This window comes from Staurois parvus, unplaced genomic scaffold, assembly GCF_062004578.1.
Source record: "Staurois parvus isolate SC_StPar_1 unplaced genomic scaffold, SC_StPar_1.0 ptg001500l, whole genome shotgun sequence".
NCBI lineage: Eukaryota > Metazoa > Chordata > Amphibia > Anura > Ranidae > Staurois > Staurois parvus.
Genome location: NW_028319296.1, coordinates 94,251 through 110,772, shown reverse-complemented (window position 1 = coordinate 110,772; position 16,522 = coordinate 94,251). Strand labels below are relative to the sequence as shown.

General features: G+C 46.9%; 1 protein-coding gene across 1 annotated transcript in view; it reads right to left on the bottom strand.

The window, feature by feature from the left end:
- The window catches only part of LOC149435487 (uncharacterized), a 74,746-nt gene that overhangs the window by 24,734 nt on the left and 33,490 nt on the right, over positions 1-16,522 (bottom strand). Inside the window, exon 5 of the mRNA XM_089662612.1 lies at positions 7,573-8,251. Coding sequence (XP_089518738.1) covers positions 7,573-8,251 — 679 coding nt within the window. The remainder of the gene's footprint in view (positions 1-7,572; positions 8,252-16,522) is intronic.

Below are 16,522 nucleotides of genomic sequence, written 5' to 3'. Positions count from 1 at the left end.
TTTCAGCAATATCAGTGTTGGAGTATACCAGTTCTCCTTTTTCAGCTTAAATTTTTTCAATATTATTCTTTGATTTCTTCTCCTTAAGTCTTTTCATTGAATATTTTCCTGGTTTATTCCCTCACTAATATTTTTCCTTTGAGACCCTATTGAGGATCTCCCTTGATTCCTGTTCCAGTAGGTCTTTTAACTCTTCTCTTTTAAGTATGATCTTTGAATGGACCTCTGTATCCTGTCTCTTTTTATGTGCCTGTTCTAACCTATACAAATCCTCCGTCATCTCCTTTACTTTTCTCTCCCAATCTTTCTTCTTTTTTGTTCCTGCGGCTATCAGGATTCCCCTCCCGAACACCTTATGTGCTTCCCAAATGGTGGCTATAGAGACTTCCTCAGTTTCATTCAGCTGCAAAAATTGCTTTATTTCCTCCCTTAACCTCCTCTCTACTTCAGGGTCCTGTATAAGCATTTCATTCACTCTCCATTGCCCTTTTGTTTCCTTCTCCTCCTAACTTTAGTCTCACCGCGACAGGAGCATGATCTGAAATAGACATAACTTCTATAATTGGATTTAACCAGTGAATCCAGTTGTCTATGCTTGACCATAATATATTCCAACCGTGAGTATGATCTATGCGCCAGGGAGAAGAAGTTATAATCTCTTTCTCTGGGATGTTTCACCCTCCAAGCATCCATTAGCTGACTTTGATGTAACCTCTTTTTCAACATTCCTAATTTTTTACCTCCTCTCTGCGCACTCAAAGACGTATCCATCCATGCATCAAGACAAAAATGTAAATCTCCTGCCAAGACCAGAATCCCCCTTTTAAACTCAATAATTTTCCCCAACACTCCGTACAGAAATACCTCTGGATTTTGATTCGGGCAGTAAATATTGACCAAGGTATAGCTTTGTCCCCGCAATTTCTTTCTTAAATATAGAAACCGTCCCTCTGGGTCTACTAATCTCTCCTCCACATCAAAACCCATGTTTTTTGAGAACCCAATCGCTACTCCTTTAGCCCTCTTTATTGGTGAGTCCGCTTAATACCAAGTTGGATAGTACCTTGAGTGTAGTTTAAAATTAGTATCATATGATAAGTCTGTCTCTTGTAAGAACACGTCTGCGGAGAGTTTATGAACTTCGCTGAGTATCTTTTGTCTTTTTGTAAGAGAATTTAAACCTTTCACATTATAAGTCATTAAATTAATCAGGCTCATAGCTGGCTAATATTTCCACTTTCTTGTTCAAAGGGGAGAATAGTATAGACTACCCATCTCAAGGACCTTCCTCCAATCCCACCCCTTCCATGAACTCTCCATCCCACCCCTCACCCCCCCTCCCACCCACCCAAGTTACAAAAGAACCCTTGGCCTATATATTGCCTTGGAATCTGACATGGAATTCCCCCACTGTTGATTCCTAAGTTGGGGTAACACTCTGAACATGAACACCCGCTCCTACCCCCCATCCTCAGCATGGGGTTTGAGTGTTTGAATTGTTGTTTGGCCTTCTGACACCCCAACTCTGCTTATCTTACTTGAGAACCCGCTGAACAGCACAGGAGAGGTGGGGGGGGAGGGAGCGAAAAAAAAAAGGGGGGGAAGAAAGGGGACAACAATGCATCCCCCATAGCCCCATATCTCTCTCCCACTAACCCCCCATTTCAGTCTATTTACTCTTTTTATTTGCTGGCTGTCACTTCTCTTTTTTTGATCTTACCCTTTCACTTTCATTTGATCCCTCTAACCACCCCACAATTCCCACATTCTGCAGTTCTAACTTTTATAAAAGTCACTGAGTTCTTCTGGGAATCTTAGCCTTGCTGAATTCCCGTCTGTCACGGTATGGGATCTGCCAATTATTAATCCCCTTATTAATGCCTTGTATCACATGCCCTCAGAGTCCTGCTCTGTATTGTTCCAATTGTCCCCTGTGTCACTAGGCCAAATGGCCTAATTCAATGGCCTAATCAAATTACTCTGGGCCCCCTCCCTCCCGGCCAGCTGGCTGGGAGCTCTCTGCACATCTCCCAACTTGCTTTTCATCTATGCAGACATCATCCCTGCCCCCCAGGATGTCCCAGTAACAAGCCTGATTCTCCCTGGGGTCTAGTGTTACCTTCCCCCCTCCCGGTTGCCAAGGCGACCAGGGAGCGTCCTGCAGCAGTTTAAGAGGATGATGCTAGGAGCTCCGTTATTCATTCCATTGTGCAGTCAGCAAAGGATCTCAAGCTTCGGCGAGACCTTTCTGACTAGACTCTGCAAGTCTACTCCCCAGCCTCACAGAGACCCCACAGGAGGGAAGAGGTGGCCAGAGAAAGCTTGCCTGCAATTGCGAGAGACCCCACAGAAGGGGGAGAGACTATCACAGCCTGCGATTGCGAGAGACCCCACAGAAGGGGGAGAGACTATCACAGCCTGCCTGCCAGAGCCCACCCGCCTGATCCGGACTCCACAGGTACCTGCGTTCTGCTTCTACCCCTGGGAGACCAGGCACCCTGTTGGATCCGTGAGTACCTGCTTCCCCACTGTTACCTGAACTGTTGCAGTGGTGACTCCTCGCACCCCTCTCCTGTGTCGGACTACCCCTGTTACAGGGACACCCCCTTGGCTCTTCTAGTGGACTATAAGTGGGTGGGGGCCCCTCGTTACCCTTTAGTGGCAAATCCACCCTCTCTGCCACCCCCCGTATTGAAGGACTGCGGTCTGTTTGTCTCAATAAAGCTTTGTGCGTCTGTCATCCACTCTGTGTGTTCTGTCCTGCCTTTCCTCCGTCACACCGTCTTTCCACCGGATCAAACATGCCGGGAACCCCCAATTGTATCAAATTCTTTTTTCCTTCTTCTGATCCAATAAAGGTTTCAGCAATCTTCTTCTAGCTAATGACTCAGAAGAAATGTCTGCAAAGACTTGTAGATTTGTTTCTCTATACTTTTTCCATATTCTATCTCTGTCCTTATAATCATGGAATCAAACAATCACTTCTCTAGGAGTGTATAATGCTACTCCTGGTGAGGGTCTTAATCTATGAATTCTCTCGATCTTCAAAGGCTCTGTGGCTAATCTACCTGTCAATGGACCCGGAGGTCCTCTTCATGCGTATCTTCTGGGAGGCCCCTAACCCTTAAATTATTTCTTCTCTTTGAAAGGGAATTCCTGTACAGCGACTGGCGCATAGAAATGCGCATGCGCGCAACATTACGCATAGAAATGAGCACAGGTGCATTGCTAATAAAAAGGAGCATAGGCTCATGCATGTATGCAAGAATGCACGCACACGGGTGCACGCACGCGGGAGCATGCCCATAGTTTCTGGCGCCAGACAGACTATTTAAAGGAAGCTCTTACTCTCTGTCAGTGCTGACTGGTCTTCAGCTAATTCCCTGTGTCCTGCTGTATCCTGTGTGTATCCGTTTCTGACCTGGATTGTCATTGACCTGCTCTTGGATTCTGTTTATGCATCTGCTCATTGGTTTCTGACCCTGGCCTCCTCCTGACCTTGTCCCTGTCTGATGTTCCGGTACCTCATCGCCTGCTTGTTGCTGACCCTGGCTATTACTCTGACTACACTTCCGGCTCCAGTTTGGCTCTACAGTCCTGCCAAGAGCTTATCCTGACTATCCATTATATCAGCTCCGGTTGTCACGGTGTGTTCCGGCCTCACGCCTATCAGAAGTTCTGACAAACCACATACCCAGATCTTGCAGTTCCAGTGGAGTGCTTCCTTAACCTCAGCTGGCCGTTCCAGCATCTCCTCTGTTCCTGACTGGATGCCCTGCTCGACTTACCGAGGTTACCCCTCCAACCACAAGTTCTGCCATCAATATCCACAGGTACTCGTGTTTCTCCTGTCCCTCAGCACCATCTGTTCCACCTTCAGTGGGGCCTGGGTTGGAGATACAAGAGAGGCTGACCATGTCAATTCAGAATTCTGTCAGGTACGTGACACTCTATTTTCTTGGACCTCCAATTTGTATGACAACTTCCTCTGTTCCCTTCGCATCTCCTCCAAATGCCTTTCCAGGTTACAAATCTGCTGGGCCTGTGTCTCCATTTTCTCCTACACTTCTTCAACCCATGTTAGCATTTGTCCAAGATCTTTATGGATCACCGCCATTTCCTTTTTATAGAAAATTCCAATTTTGCAAACATTTCCTCCATCTCTGTTTTTGTGGGGATTTGTGATATGGCTCCCTGTTGTTCAGGGATATCTGAGCCTGAAGTTCTGGGTCCATATGTCTCTGTGCTATGCTCTCCTCTGCCCCCATTGGGGTCTTATATCCCAGGTTGGGGTATCACCTGAGAGGGGTTCTGGGCAGAAGGTCAAGGTGTCCTGTATCCTGCATTCTCTGGTATCTCCTGGCCTCCAGATCTCTACAATGTGTCTTCCAACCAGCCAGAGTAGGAAGTGCCTCCACTAGTCTGTTTTGATCCCTGCAGGGCTCTGGGATCTGAGCCCCACTCCACGGCTGCTCACTCTGTCTCCCTGTGCTCACCTCCACTGCCGGCCTCCGTATGGTCCCCGCATTCACAAAGCTCCAATCTGTACCAGGTCGGGGAGGATCTCATGCCAGATCAGATGAGTTCTCTAGGTCAAGTACACTCTCAGTGGACTGGCCCCAGTGACGTCTGCATGGAGGGCATCAGGAGCTCTAATGCTCAGCAGCCTCCCTGCTCAGATACCTCCTCTCTCCCGTCACCTCCTGTGCTCCAGGGAACTTCCTCGTCAGCTGGCACCGACGCCGGTCCCTTCGGGGGATCCGGGATTCCAGCTCCTCCTCCATGCTGCCACTAAGTCCCTTTTCCAGGGCCCGCCGCCGCCACGTAACCTGCAATAGGGAGGACACTGCATGGCCTCAACCATGGACAGCAAGACCGGGTAAGTGTACTGGGTGGACAGTATAAGTCAGGCCCCTTCTCCATAGCAGGCATCGGAAGCGCTCATGCTCAGCAGCCTCCCCGCTCAGATACCTCCTCTCTCTCATCACCTCCTGTGTTCCGAGGAACTTCTTCGTCAGCTGGTGCTGACGCCAGTGCTTCCGAGGGATCCAGGATCCCAGCTCCTCCTCCATGCTGCCACTCAGTCCCTTTTCCAGTGCCCGCCGCAGCCATATAACCTTGTTCTTGGGTCCCAGCGGAAAGGAAGCAGTTCTATGATGGAATCACCCAATCAGGTGATAGGCGTTCCATCACATTGCCACAGTACCACTGCACTCTTTACCCTGGGTTGTATAGGACATACTCCTGACCACTGCACTCTGTACCCTGGGTTGTATAGGACATACTCCTGAACCACTGCACTCTGTACCCTGGGCTGTATAGGACATACTCCTGACCACTGCACTCTGTATCCTAGGTTGTATAGGACATACTCCTGACCACTGCATTCTGTACATAGGGCTGTATAGGACATACTCCTGACTCTGTATGCCATATTGTACAACAGTTGCTCAGTAGTCAGTATGTTATTGAAGATCTTCCTGAAGGTCGGGTGAGTGAAGGAAAGCAGATGTGATGGAAGAGTTCCCTTTTCCCCAATGACTGTACTGAAATTTGTCTGTTAGACGCCCCCTGGTGGCTCAGTCACTGAATTATATGTTGTGGGTACAAGGACTGTGGTAGATCCTACCCTGTGCACTACGGGTAAACTCAAGATTTAGGCCCCTCCCACTGGCAGCACAATGTTGCCACACCCACAATTCACTGCAGTGCCCCGTCTATTCCTTCTCTTCTGGGTACCCAAGGCTGAACCCCCCAGGAAATAGAATCCCTTTGTCCCTGTACTGTACTGCCTGGAGCCTATTGGTGGATCCTCTAGATCTGACAGTAAAGCTTTGAGTAAGACCAGAATTCTGCTTCCTGATTGGACATGATATGGATTCCTCCTGATTCTGGATATCTCTGATCTCACCAGTCCGGTATCAGAGGATCAGCAAACACGAGGATTGGATATTTTACAGACATGGCCAATGGTGGAAACTGCTGAACACCAATTCTTGATGTTTCCGAGAAACCTTCCCCAACCTTTCTATAATGGTGGAATCATTTGTCCGAGACCAGTAGGACCTTCTAGAACATTCTGGAGAAAAATAGGAGCGTTCTCAGACATGGTCACAGGGCGGTGCTCTATAAAGTCTAAAAAATCCACTCGATCACCTCCATGGATGTTCAGGAAAACCTTCCCCAACCTTCCTACAATGGTGGAATCATTTGTCCCAGAGACCAGCAGGACCTTCTGGAAAAGAATAGGAGCGTTCTCAGACATGGTCACAGGGGGGCGCTCTATAAATTCTATAAATCCACTCGATCACCTCCATGGATGTTCAGGAAAACCTTCCCCAAGCTTCCTACATTGGTGGAATCATTTGTCCCAGAGACCAGCAGGACCTTCTGGAAAAGAATAGGAGCTTTCTCAGACACGGTCACAGGGGGTGCTCTATAAATCCACTGGATCACCTCCATGGATGTTCAGGAAAACCTTCCCCAACCTTCCTACAATGGTGGAATCATTTGTTCCAGAGACCAGCAGGACCTTCTGGAAAAGAATAGGAGCGCTCTCAGACATGGTCACAGGGGGGCGCTCTATAAAGTCTATAAGTCCACTCCATCACCTCCATGGATGTTCAGGGAAACCTTCCCCAACCTTCCTACAATGGTGGAATCATTTGTTCCAGAGACCAGCAGGACCTTCTGGAAAAGAATAGGAGCGCTCTCAGACATGGTCACAGGGGGGCGCTCTATAAAGTCTATAAGTCCACTCCATCACCTCCATGGATGTTCAGGGAAACCTTCCCCAACCTTCCTACAATGGTGGAATCATTTGTTCCAGAGACCAGCAGGACCTTCTGGAAAAGAATAGACGCATTCTCAGACATGGTCACAGGGGGGTGCTTTAAAGTCTATACAAGGCTGGATCACCTCCATGGACCCCCAGCCATGTTTTCCAGGCTCTGATATCCCTCCATGTCTGATGACAGAAACCAAGGGGGCAATATACAGAACATTTGCTGCACGCATGTGATGAGCATTCGCCCCGCTGTGATCAACTCTGGACATCAATTCATAAAGTGTTTTCCTATGAACATCAGCTCCGTTTAGTGGCCAGAATGACAGATTACTACTTCCGTCTGTAAAAATATGACAATACAGAATTTCTGACACTAGATGGAGCCAATGATCATAGAAAATCCATCAAATATGGCCAATATTCATCATGGCTGGGCAATCAGCTGCCGTATTCCATCAACTATAGACCTCCAAATTTCTATAACCACAACATTTACTGAGCCAACGGAAAGGTGACAACTACATTTTTATTTGCTTTTATGTGCTTCTTCCGAACATGAGAGCTGGGATGTCCAGCAACATTCATATAGAAGACATTTCCCACATTCAAGGCACTAATACACCTCCAGGGTTGTGTGGGACCCGATGTACAAGAACACAGGACTTCAGAGAGGAACATTTCCCTCACTAGGGCAGGAAAGTGGTTTCTCCCTCGTGTGAGATCTCTGATGTCTGGAAAGATAGGATTTCTGTGAAAAACATTTCCCGCACTCAGGACAGGAATACGGTTTCTCCCCCGTGTGACATCTCTGATGTGTGACAAGTAGTGATTTTCGTACAAACCTTCTACCGCACTCAGAACAGGAATACGGTTTTTGCCCGGAGTGACACATTTGATGTGTGACAAGTTCTGATTTTCGTACAAAACATTTCCCACACTCAGGACAGGAATATGGCTTCTCACCTGTGTGCAATTTCTGGTGATTATTAAAATTGGACTTATCTGAAAAACATTTCCCACATTCAGGACAGGAAAACGGCTTTTCCCCCGTGTGAGATCTCTGATGTTTGCTAAGATGGGACTTCAATGAAAAACATTTCCCGCACTCTGGACAGGAAAATGGCCTCTCCCCGGTGTGAGATCTCTGATGTATGGCAAGTCCAGATTTTATTGCAAAACATTTCCCGCATTCAGAACAGGAATACGGTTTCTCACTTGTATGAAATTTCTGATGTCTATAAAGATTGGACTTCCTTGAAAAACATTTCCCGCACTCAGGACAGGAATGTGATTTCTCCCCTGTGTGAGATCTTTTATGCTCATTGAGATTGAATTTAAAATGGAAACATTTCCCGCACTCAGTACAGGAGTACGGCTTCTCCCCCATGTGAGATCTTTTATGCCTATTAAGACGGGATTTAGAATGGAAACATTTCCCGCACTCACTACAGGGGAAGCTCTTCCCTATTGGAAGGCCGGCCTGGTCCCGCACAGTCTGAGGGTCCTCAGGATATGAGGAATACGATGGTCCATCTACACTGTATGGAGCTGGATGGACATTGGAGGGAGCTGGGTTTTCACCTTGACTATACTGTGTGATGTCCTCATCTTCTACTTTCCAGTCTGGAGACAAAGTGAGACAATCCTCTGAGGTTTTCCTCATCTCCCGGCCATGGACTAAAATACAAAGACAAAGAGGATTACTAGACAAAAGCTGATTGGTTCCCCCAAACCAGGACTCCGCCCACATCAGGCAGCTTGGGCTCTGAGGAGCTTACAATTCCACCCTCAAGGGAACTAGGAAATGGCTCCTCTGATCTCCTACCAGGTCATTTCTTTATTCATGGACCTTAGTCAGAGAGTGAGGAAACAACCAGAACTGTCTTTTATAGGAGGGACAGTGATGAGGGGATTATAGGACGAGGGTCCCCACCCCCTCTATTACTCATCGCCATCTTCCCAACACAAGAAGTACTGCACTTCCTTATTTAGTCCATGACTTTGTCATGAAGAACAGCGGGGCTGAGCCCCACCAGAGGTCAGAGAGTGAGGATGGGGGGAGAACAACCAAGATGAAGACTGGACTGATCCTGAAGACCACCATCATTGGGGTATTGACTCCTCCCTCATTATCACTTTCTGTTTAAGAGTCCAAAGTTGAAGGATGTTATCACATTATTATCAACATGTAAAAGTCTGTGCTCCAATCACATCATCCGATATAAAATGTCCAGCTGGGAGGAAATGGGTGTAACAAAAGAGAATCCATATTATGTGTATATATAGCAGTGGGGGGAAGGGGAGAGCAGAAGTCAGGAGTATGTAATGTACAACAGAGTATATAGTGCAGGGGTCAGGAGTATGTAATGTACAACACAGAGTATATAGTGCAGGGGTCAGGAGTATGTAATGTACAACATAGTGTATATAGTGCAGGGGTCAGGAGTATGTAATGTACAACATAGAGTATATAGTGCAGGGGTCAGGAGTATGTAATGTACAACAAAGTATATAGTGCAGGGGTCAGGAGTATGGAATGTACAACATAGTGTATATAGTGCAGGGGTCAGGAGTATGTAATGTACAACATAGAGTATATAGTGCAGGGGTCAGGAGTATGTAATGTACAACAATCAGGGGTGTTGAAATTTTTTAAAAAACTACTTGTCCAGGAACTAAATCGGTGTCTCAATCTACTTGTCTCTCATGACAATCTACTTGTCCTTGTAAAAAAAACATACGTTTTAACTAAAAGTGTATTTAAATCTGCTTTAAGTAATGTGTGGGGTTTTTAAAAACAAAAGGGGCTTTATAGCAACTTAAACGTTTAATATTTTTAACATTGCACATGTCAAACCTTAAATCTGCGTGCGCTCATGAAACGGCAACAAACTTCAGTGCCCTATATTTTCTATAGCACTCTTATAGCCCCTTGTAGGTCATCAGTATAGTGTACAGAGGAGGTCTGCTGCTAGAATTATCGCTCTCATCACCCCCAATGTCTCCCCTTTACTACACTGAATGTAATGCGGTGCACATCGCAACGCATTACATTCTTTCCCAGCCTCAATGACAGGGAATCTATCGAACGGGGACCCGAAAGCGATGCATTACTTACGGATCAGAAGAAGGGGAGGGGAGTGGATGTGTCCACTCTCCTCCTCCCTCCCCTATACCACATCCCACAGCACCCACCGAACCAGTCTGGGGCCCGCAGAGCCCATGATATATAGCAGGAGAGAGGCTGAGACTGTGGGCTGTGTGGAAGCAATCGGGTGGCAGTGCTGCTGCCCGAATGCTTCCACCTGACAGGTGAGCTCTGCTGCTTGTCCAACAGCAGGGCTAAAGGCAAAAAAAAAAACACTATAGATTATATAGTGCAGGGGTCAGGAGTATGTAATGTACAACATAGTGTATATATAGTGCAGGGGTCAGGAGTATGTAATGTACAACATAGAGTATATAGTGCAGGGGTCAGGAGGATGTAATGTACAACAGAGTATATAGTGCAGGGGTCAGGAGTATGTAATGTACAACATAGTATAGTGCAGGGGTCAGGAGTATGTAATGTACAATATAGAGTATATAGTGCAGGGGTCAGGAGTATGTAATGTACAACATAGAGTATAGAGTGCAGGGGTCAGGAGTATATAATGTACAACATAGAGTATATAGTGCAGGGGTCAGGAGTATGTAATGTACAATATAGAGTATATAGTGCAGGGGTCAGGAGTATGTAATGTACAACATGGAGTATATAGTGCAGGGGTCAGGAGTATGTAATGTACAACATAGTGTATATAGTGCAGGGGTCAGGAGTATGTAATGTACAACATAGTGTATATAGTGCAGGGGTCAGGAGTATGTAATGTACAACATAGTGTATATAGTATAGGGGTCAGGAGTATGTAATGTACAACATAGTATATATAGTGCAGGGGTCAGGAGTATGTAATGTACAACATACAGTATATAGTGCAGGGGTCAGGAGTATGTAATGTACAACATACAGTATATAGTGCAGGGGTCAGGAGTATGTAATGTACAACATAGAGTATATAGTGCAGGGGTCAGGAGTATGTAATGTACAACATACAGTATATAGTGCAGAGGTCAAGATGTAATATAAATTATATAGTGCAGAGCACCCTTCTAGACAGGTTACTAGATAGCCTAGGTACCTTTAGTTCTTTTTGGCTCCCCCTGTAATCAGTGTTTGATTGTTTTGGACTGTTCTAGGCTTCACTGGCTTCAGGTTCAACTGCTTCCCCTGCCTTCTGGAGTATTATAAGTTATAGTGGGCTGGAAAAGGCAGATCCACAGCCTGCATATTTATTGTCTTAGCCAATCCCTGGAGGATGATGCCCAGTAGGTGACCAGGGAGTGCATAAATAGCCTAGGGTCTGAGGCAGCCCTGTTCTTGTCCAGGAGGAGAAGTTCCCAGCCTGAAGAGCTGCGTCCATTCTGGGCAGTCCAGCTGTGGTTGTAAATGTGCTGATCGAGGTCCCAGCTATGCTGGAGCTGAGGGGCCTATTGTACTGAACCTTGCTAGAACGGATTGAGAATCTAGTCTGGAGGGTTCATGGGAGGAATGTCTGGCTGATATTGGAAGGAGACATCTAAGTACCCAGGGACATTGTGAGTACAGACCAGTGTGTAGGATCCTAGTGACTGTGTGATGCTAGAGCTGACTTACAGAGGGACATTTCCTACAGTGTCTTCATGTCACTCAGTCCCTTAGTCACTGCTGGAAGGACCGTACTGAGAAGTGTGAGAAAGTCATAGTGTCCCCATGTTACTACACTACTACTGGAGTACCCCACAGCCCCCCTGCACCATATCCCAGGTCACCCCATAATACATCATCTATACAGGGATATTCCTAGACTGTTCATGGAGCCAGAAGAGTGACTGGGATGGAACAAGAACTGAAATTGAAGCACCACACCACTGCTAAGAGGTCCAGATACAACTTTATTCATTAACAGTTATGGGTACAATCCAAGAAGTACCCAACGCGATTCGAGGGTCCGAGCGTTGCCTTCATCAGGGCTTGACTGGCATCAAAGTGAACTGGACCTACAATTGTGTTTTTTGTGCATTGTGAAATACAAGCATCTTGTGTGGCCGCCAAACCTCTGGTTTGTTCCCATTGTTGGAAGTCAAGCCCTGATGAAGGCTGCGCTCTGACCCCCTAAACCGGCTTTTACTGGAATTAAAATTGTATCTGGACCTCTTAGCAGTGGTGTGGAGCTTCAATTTCAGTTCTTGTTGCCTTACACTACCAGCCAGGGAGATGAAGATGTGGAGATCCTCGGGGGTGTAGAAGTCACCTGCCCAGGAACCAGATCATTTACACCAACATCAATGCCTTCATAGAAAAATACCAGGAAGAGAACCCTACGGGTCCAACACCATCTTTCCATATTGTGTGCCTGGCTGCCACTGGGCGAGCTTTGAAAAAGAGCCTGAGGAAATATTAGATGGCCCATCCGGGGTGAGCGCTACAAGTGTAGTCCAATAATCAGTGGTGGCTTAAAGTGGCTCTAAAGGCTGAAGAATGCATGAAGGTAAAAAAACCTTATGCAGCTCCACCCCCAGACCCCCTAATACTCACCTGAGCCCAATCTCGGTCCAGTGATGTGCTTGAGAGCTTCGGCACTCCTGGCTCTCCCTCCTCATTGGCTCAGACAGAGCCAGTGAGGAGGGAGTGGGGGGCAGGGCTGTGTCACACTCTGTTTTACGGACACACAGAGTAGGACTTTGGAGTGAGCACGTATAGCTCACCACCATAGCAAGTGGCTTGCTATGGGGGCACTCCGCATGGGGAAGTATCCAGGAGTGCAGGCAGGGTCTAGATACATAAATTGTCTGCAGCACAGAGAAGGAAGATTATCCGAGAGAAATCCAGGAATACAGGACGGGGAACACAGCTCAGGAAAGTGACCAGGGGATTACAGGCTGATATCACCCAGTCCCCGCCCTACTCTGGACCAATCAGTGAGCAGTATGGGTGGAGGAATGGATTTAGTGTTCATGACCCACCTGTGCTGATCTCTGTAGGAGTGTCCTCCTCTATAAATGTCCCCGTTATTCCATCCTCCTCCATAGACTGCTGATCATCCCTCACATACGCCTCTTCTTCTTCTGATTTAACCTCAACTTTTATATCTATCAGATCTTCACCCTAAACCAAGAAAATGAGAGAAAATATAATTTGGAAAATATAAGCATTAATTTTGTGACATCACATAAAAAAATCCACAGTCCATGTTTTAGATTCTCTATCCCACCAACCTTGTAATGGTGAGGGATGGTGTGACCTTCCTGTGTAGAATCCCGGGAATACAGAGAACGGGGACATCTCTCTGGGGGGTTCCTGGTATTAGATGGCTCCATCATATCCTTGTGTCCTTCTGAAAACTCCTTCATCACTCCATACTCCTCATCCTCCTCTTTATACTCTTCCTTAACAATAATATTATAATCCCCGAGGATTCCACTCTGAAAGATATAATAAAACATTCATTGTAACAAACATGCTGTGTATAAATCACAACTACCAATAATTGTTCCTCATCTACCTGATGTTGTTGAGTGATGGTGTGACCTTCCTGTGTGGAATCCCGGGAATACAGAGGACGGGGACATCTCTCTGGTGGGTTCCTGGTATTAGGTGGCTCCATCATATCCTTGTGTCCTTCTGAAAACTCCTCCATCACTCCATACTCCTCATCCTCCTCTTTATACTCTTCTTTAACATCAATATTATAATCCCCGAGGATTCCACTCTGAAAGATATAATAAAACATTCATTGTAACAAACATGCTGTGTATAAATCACAACTACCAATAATTGTCAATCATCTACCTGATGATGGTGAGAGATGGTGTGACCTTCCTGTGTGGAATCCCGGGAATACAGAGGACGGGGACATCTCTCTGGTGGGTTTCTGTTGCTGGATGATTCCACCATGGTGTCCTGGTACAGATCTTTGTGTTCTTTTAGAAGCTCTGACTCCTCCATCCCCCCATCCTCATCCTCCTCCTCTTTATACTCTTCTTTAATATCAATATTATCATCCCCGAGGATTCCACTCTGAATATATAATAAAAATGCCATCAATGGTAACAATGCAGATAATGTACAGATCCTAATGATACTATCAGTGATGGTTCCTCATCTACCTGATGATGGTGAGGGATGGTGTGACCTTCCTGTGTGGAATCTCGGGAATACAGAGGACGGGGACATCTCTCTGGTGGGTTCCCATGACTGGATCCATCTGTAGGAAACACACACACTGACTGAATCCATTGTTTCTATGTGTTTATCAGATGATGGGGGATCTAGGTGGATCCTCCGTACTGCTCTCTCCTTTACAATAAAGTCTCCTCTTACCCGGTGATGTGAGGGGCGGCTGATTGTCCATCATGACGTCCTTGTAGAGGTCCTTGTGTCCTTCTAAATACTCCCACTCCTCCATGGAGAAATAGACAGTGACACCCTGACACCTTATAGGAACCTGACACACACAATGATACAGTCACCATCCAGACACATCCCTTGTCTGTTACTGGAGAATGTCCCAGAATTCCCGGCACCGCTCACCTCTCCTGTCAGCAGCTCAGTGATCTCTCTGGTGACTTCTAGAATCTTCTTCTTCTTTCTCTCTTCTATCAGGGAGGGAGGTGGAGGCAATGTGATGTCATATGATCTCCAGACTTCACAGGAGGAAAACTCTACATCTGAACACAAAGAGTCACATCAAATGATATTCCCAGAATCCTCCTCACCTCTCCATTCAGGTCTCCATTTTATTAAAGCCCCACTTCAGGCTGAGGTATAATTCCCCCCCACAGGACCCCCACACTACGCAGGGTATAGGCTTGTTGCAGCATTCTGATGTCATTACATACAACGCAGGACCAACAGTCCCACTTTACATGTGAGGATACCAAGGGACCCCACATCCTAAGAGCATCAGAAAAAAGTCAGATGGAGAGACATTGGGAGGAGCTGTGAGGTCAGTGTGATGTCATAGGATTCTCTGACTCTGAATGGAGGAACAATGGGGGGAGGAGCAGTGAGGTCAGTGTGATGTCATAGGACATATAGACTCTGGATGGAGGGACATTGGGGGAGGATCTGTGAGGTCAGTGTGATGTCATAGGACACAGACTCTGGTTGGATGGACATTTGGATGGGGAGATTTGAGGGGTCCTCTATATGAGGCTCCTGTATAAACCAAATCCTTGTTCCTGGGAACGTCCTACCTCTCCTAAACTGAAGAGTGACCTTTGACCTTTACCATCCAGAAATCTGTCTGGAATCTGTGGAAGTAAGCTGTCATGTGATCAGGTGACGTGCGGAGGAACGGAGTGTAAATAGCAGACAATTGTCTCCAGAGCCCCTAATGGTGGGGATGGATTTGGCGGCGTGCTGGTGCCAAGTTTCCTCCCCCCAGGGTCACTGCAGGTGTGGAGAAAAGCTGTGTAAGAGGATATGGAGGAGAGATGAGGAGGAGATCCAGGAATCAGGAGAAAGGTCAGGGCAAGCAACAGACGAGCGCATCCAAGAGACCAAGCTGGGGTCACTACACAGAAAATCAATCCAAGGAAACAACAGGCAGGACGAGGAATAGCAAGAAGGAGCTGAGAGACAAATGAGAATATTGCTCAGCCAATGGGAGATGATCTCAGCATGACTTCCATCATGAAGGAGATGAGGGGGAGGGGAGGAAGTCACTGAAGGTGACCATAGATCCATGGAAATTCAGCTGGTTCAGCAGGGATCGCTCACATTTCCATCCATGTGTGGCCACTGCCGGATAAAAGCCACTCCCCCAGCAGCTGCAGCCAATAGCTTCAGTGCTGATCTGTGTATTCTGAGAGTTGAGGAGTCCCCCCATTGTCAGAATACAAGAGTGCAGCGGGGAGGATTCCCCCATCCACCTCCAATGTGTGGATGGGGGAATCGGTTCAGTTTTTATGGTCATCCCGCTGGCTGAACGATAAAACTGAACCATGTAGGCCAGCTTTGGGGGCAAATATATTATCATCAACTCCTCCCCCTGAAGGGGTTAATCTATATATTACCTCCTCTGCCGCAAGATCCAGTAATGCTTCCTCTCTACTTCCCTTCCACATGGAACTTCCTGTCTGCACCTGACATCACTTCCTGTCTGTCTTTCATAGAGACTTCCTGTCTGGGTAGAAGTGAGATCCCCACCTTGTGGAGCTCAGAGGAACTGCAGCCCCGAGAAGCGTCTGGTAGTGTGACCCCGGCCTTGTGCTGGGTGTGTATGGACTGTAGATCCTTATAGAGGGGTCACCTCCACTCCCACCAAGGGGGACAGAAATATATGACTGCTTGGGGGAGGGACCAAAGGCAGACTGACAACTCATGGGGCCCCCGGGCAATAGGGGATCATGGGGCCCCTGTGTCCTTACCCAAACTCAAAAAAGCCTATGAAAAAGGTACCAGGGACATCTCATGGGGCCCCCTACTGACCCTGGGCCCTTGGGCAGTTTCTAAATGGTCAGTCCACCTTTGCTTCTGAGCCTAACCTCCTCTTTTGACCTAAAACAATGGACGCATGCTTCTACCCACTCTAATAACAACTGCCTTGACCTCGTATTCTCATACTTATACACTCCTTGTAACCTCTTCAACATTCCTTTTCCTCTTTCCAATCACTCCCTTATCAGCTTCACTCTCTCCTTGTCTTCCTC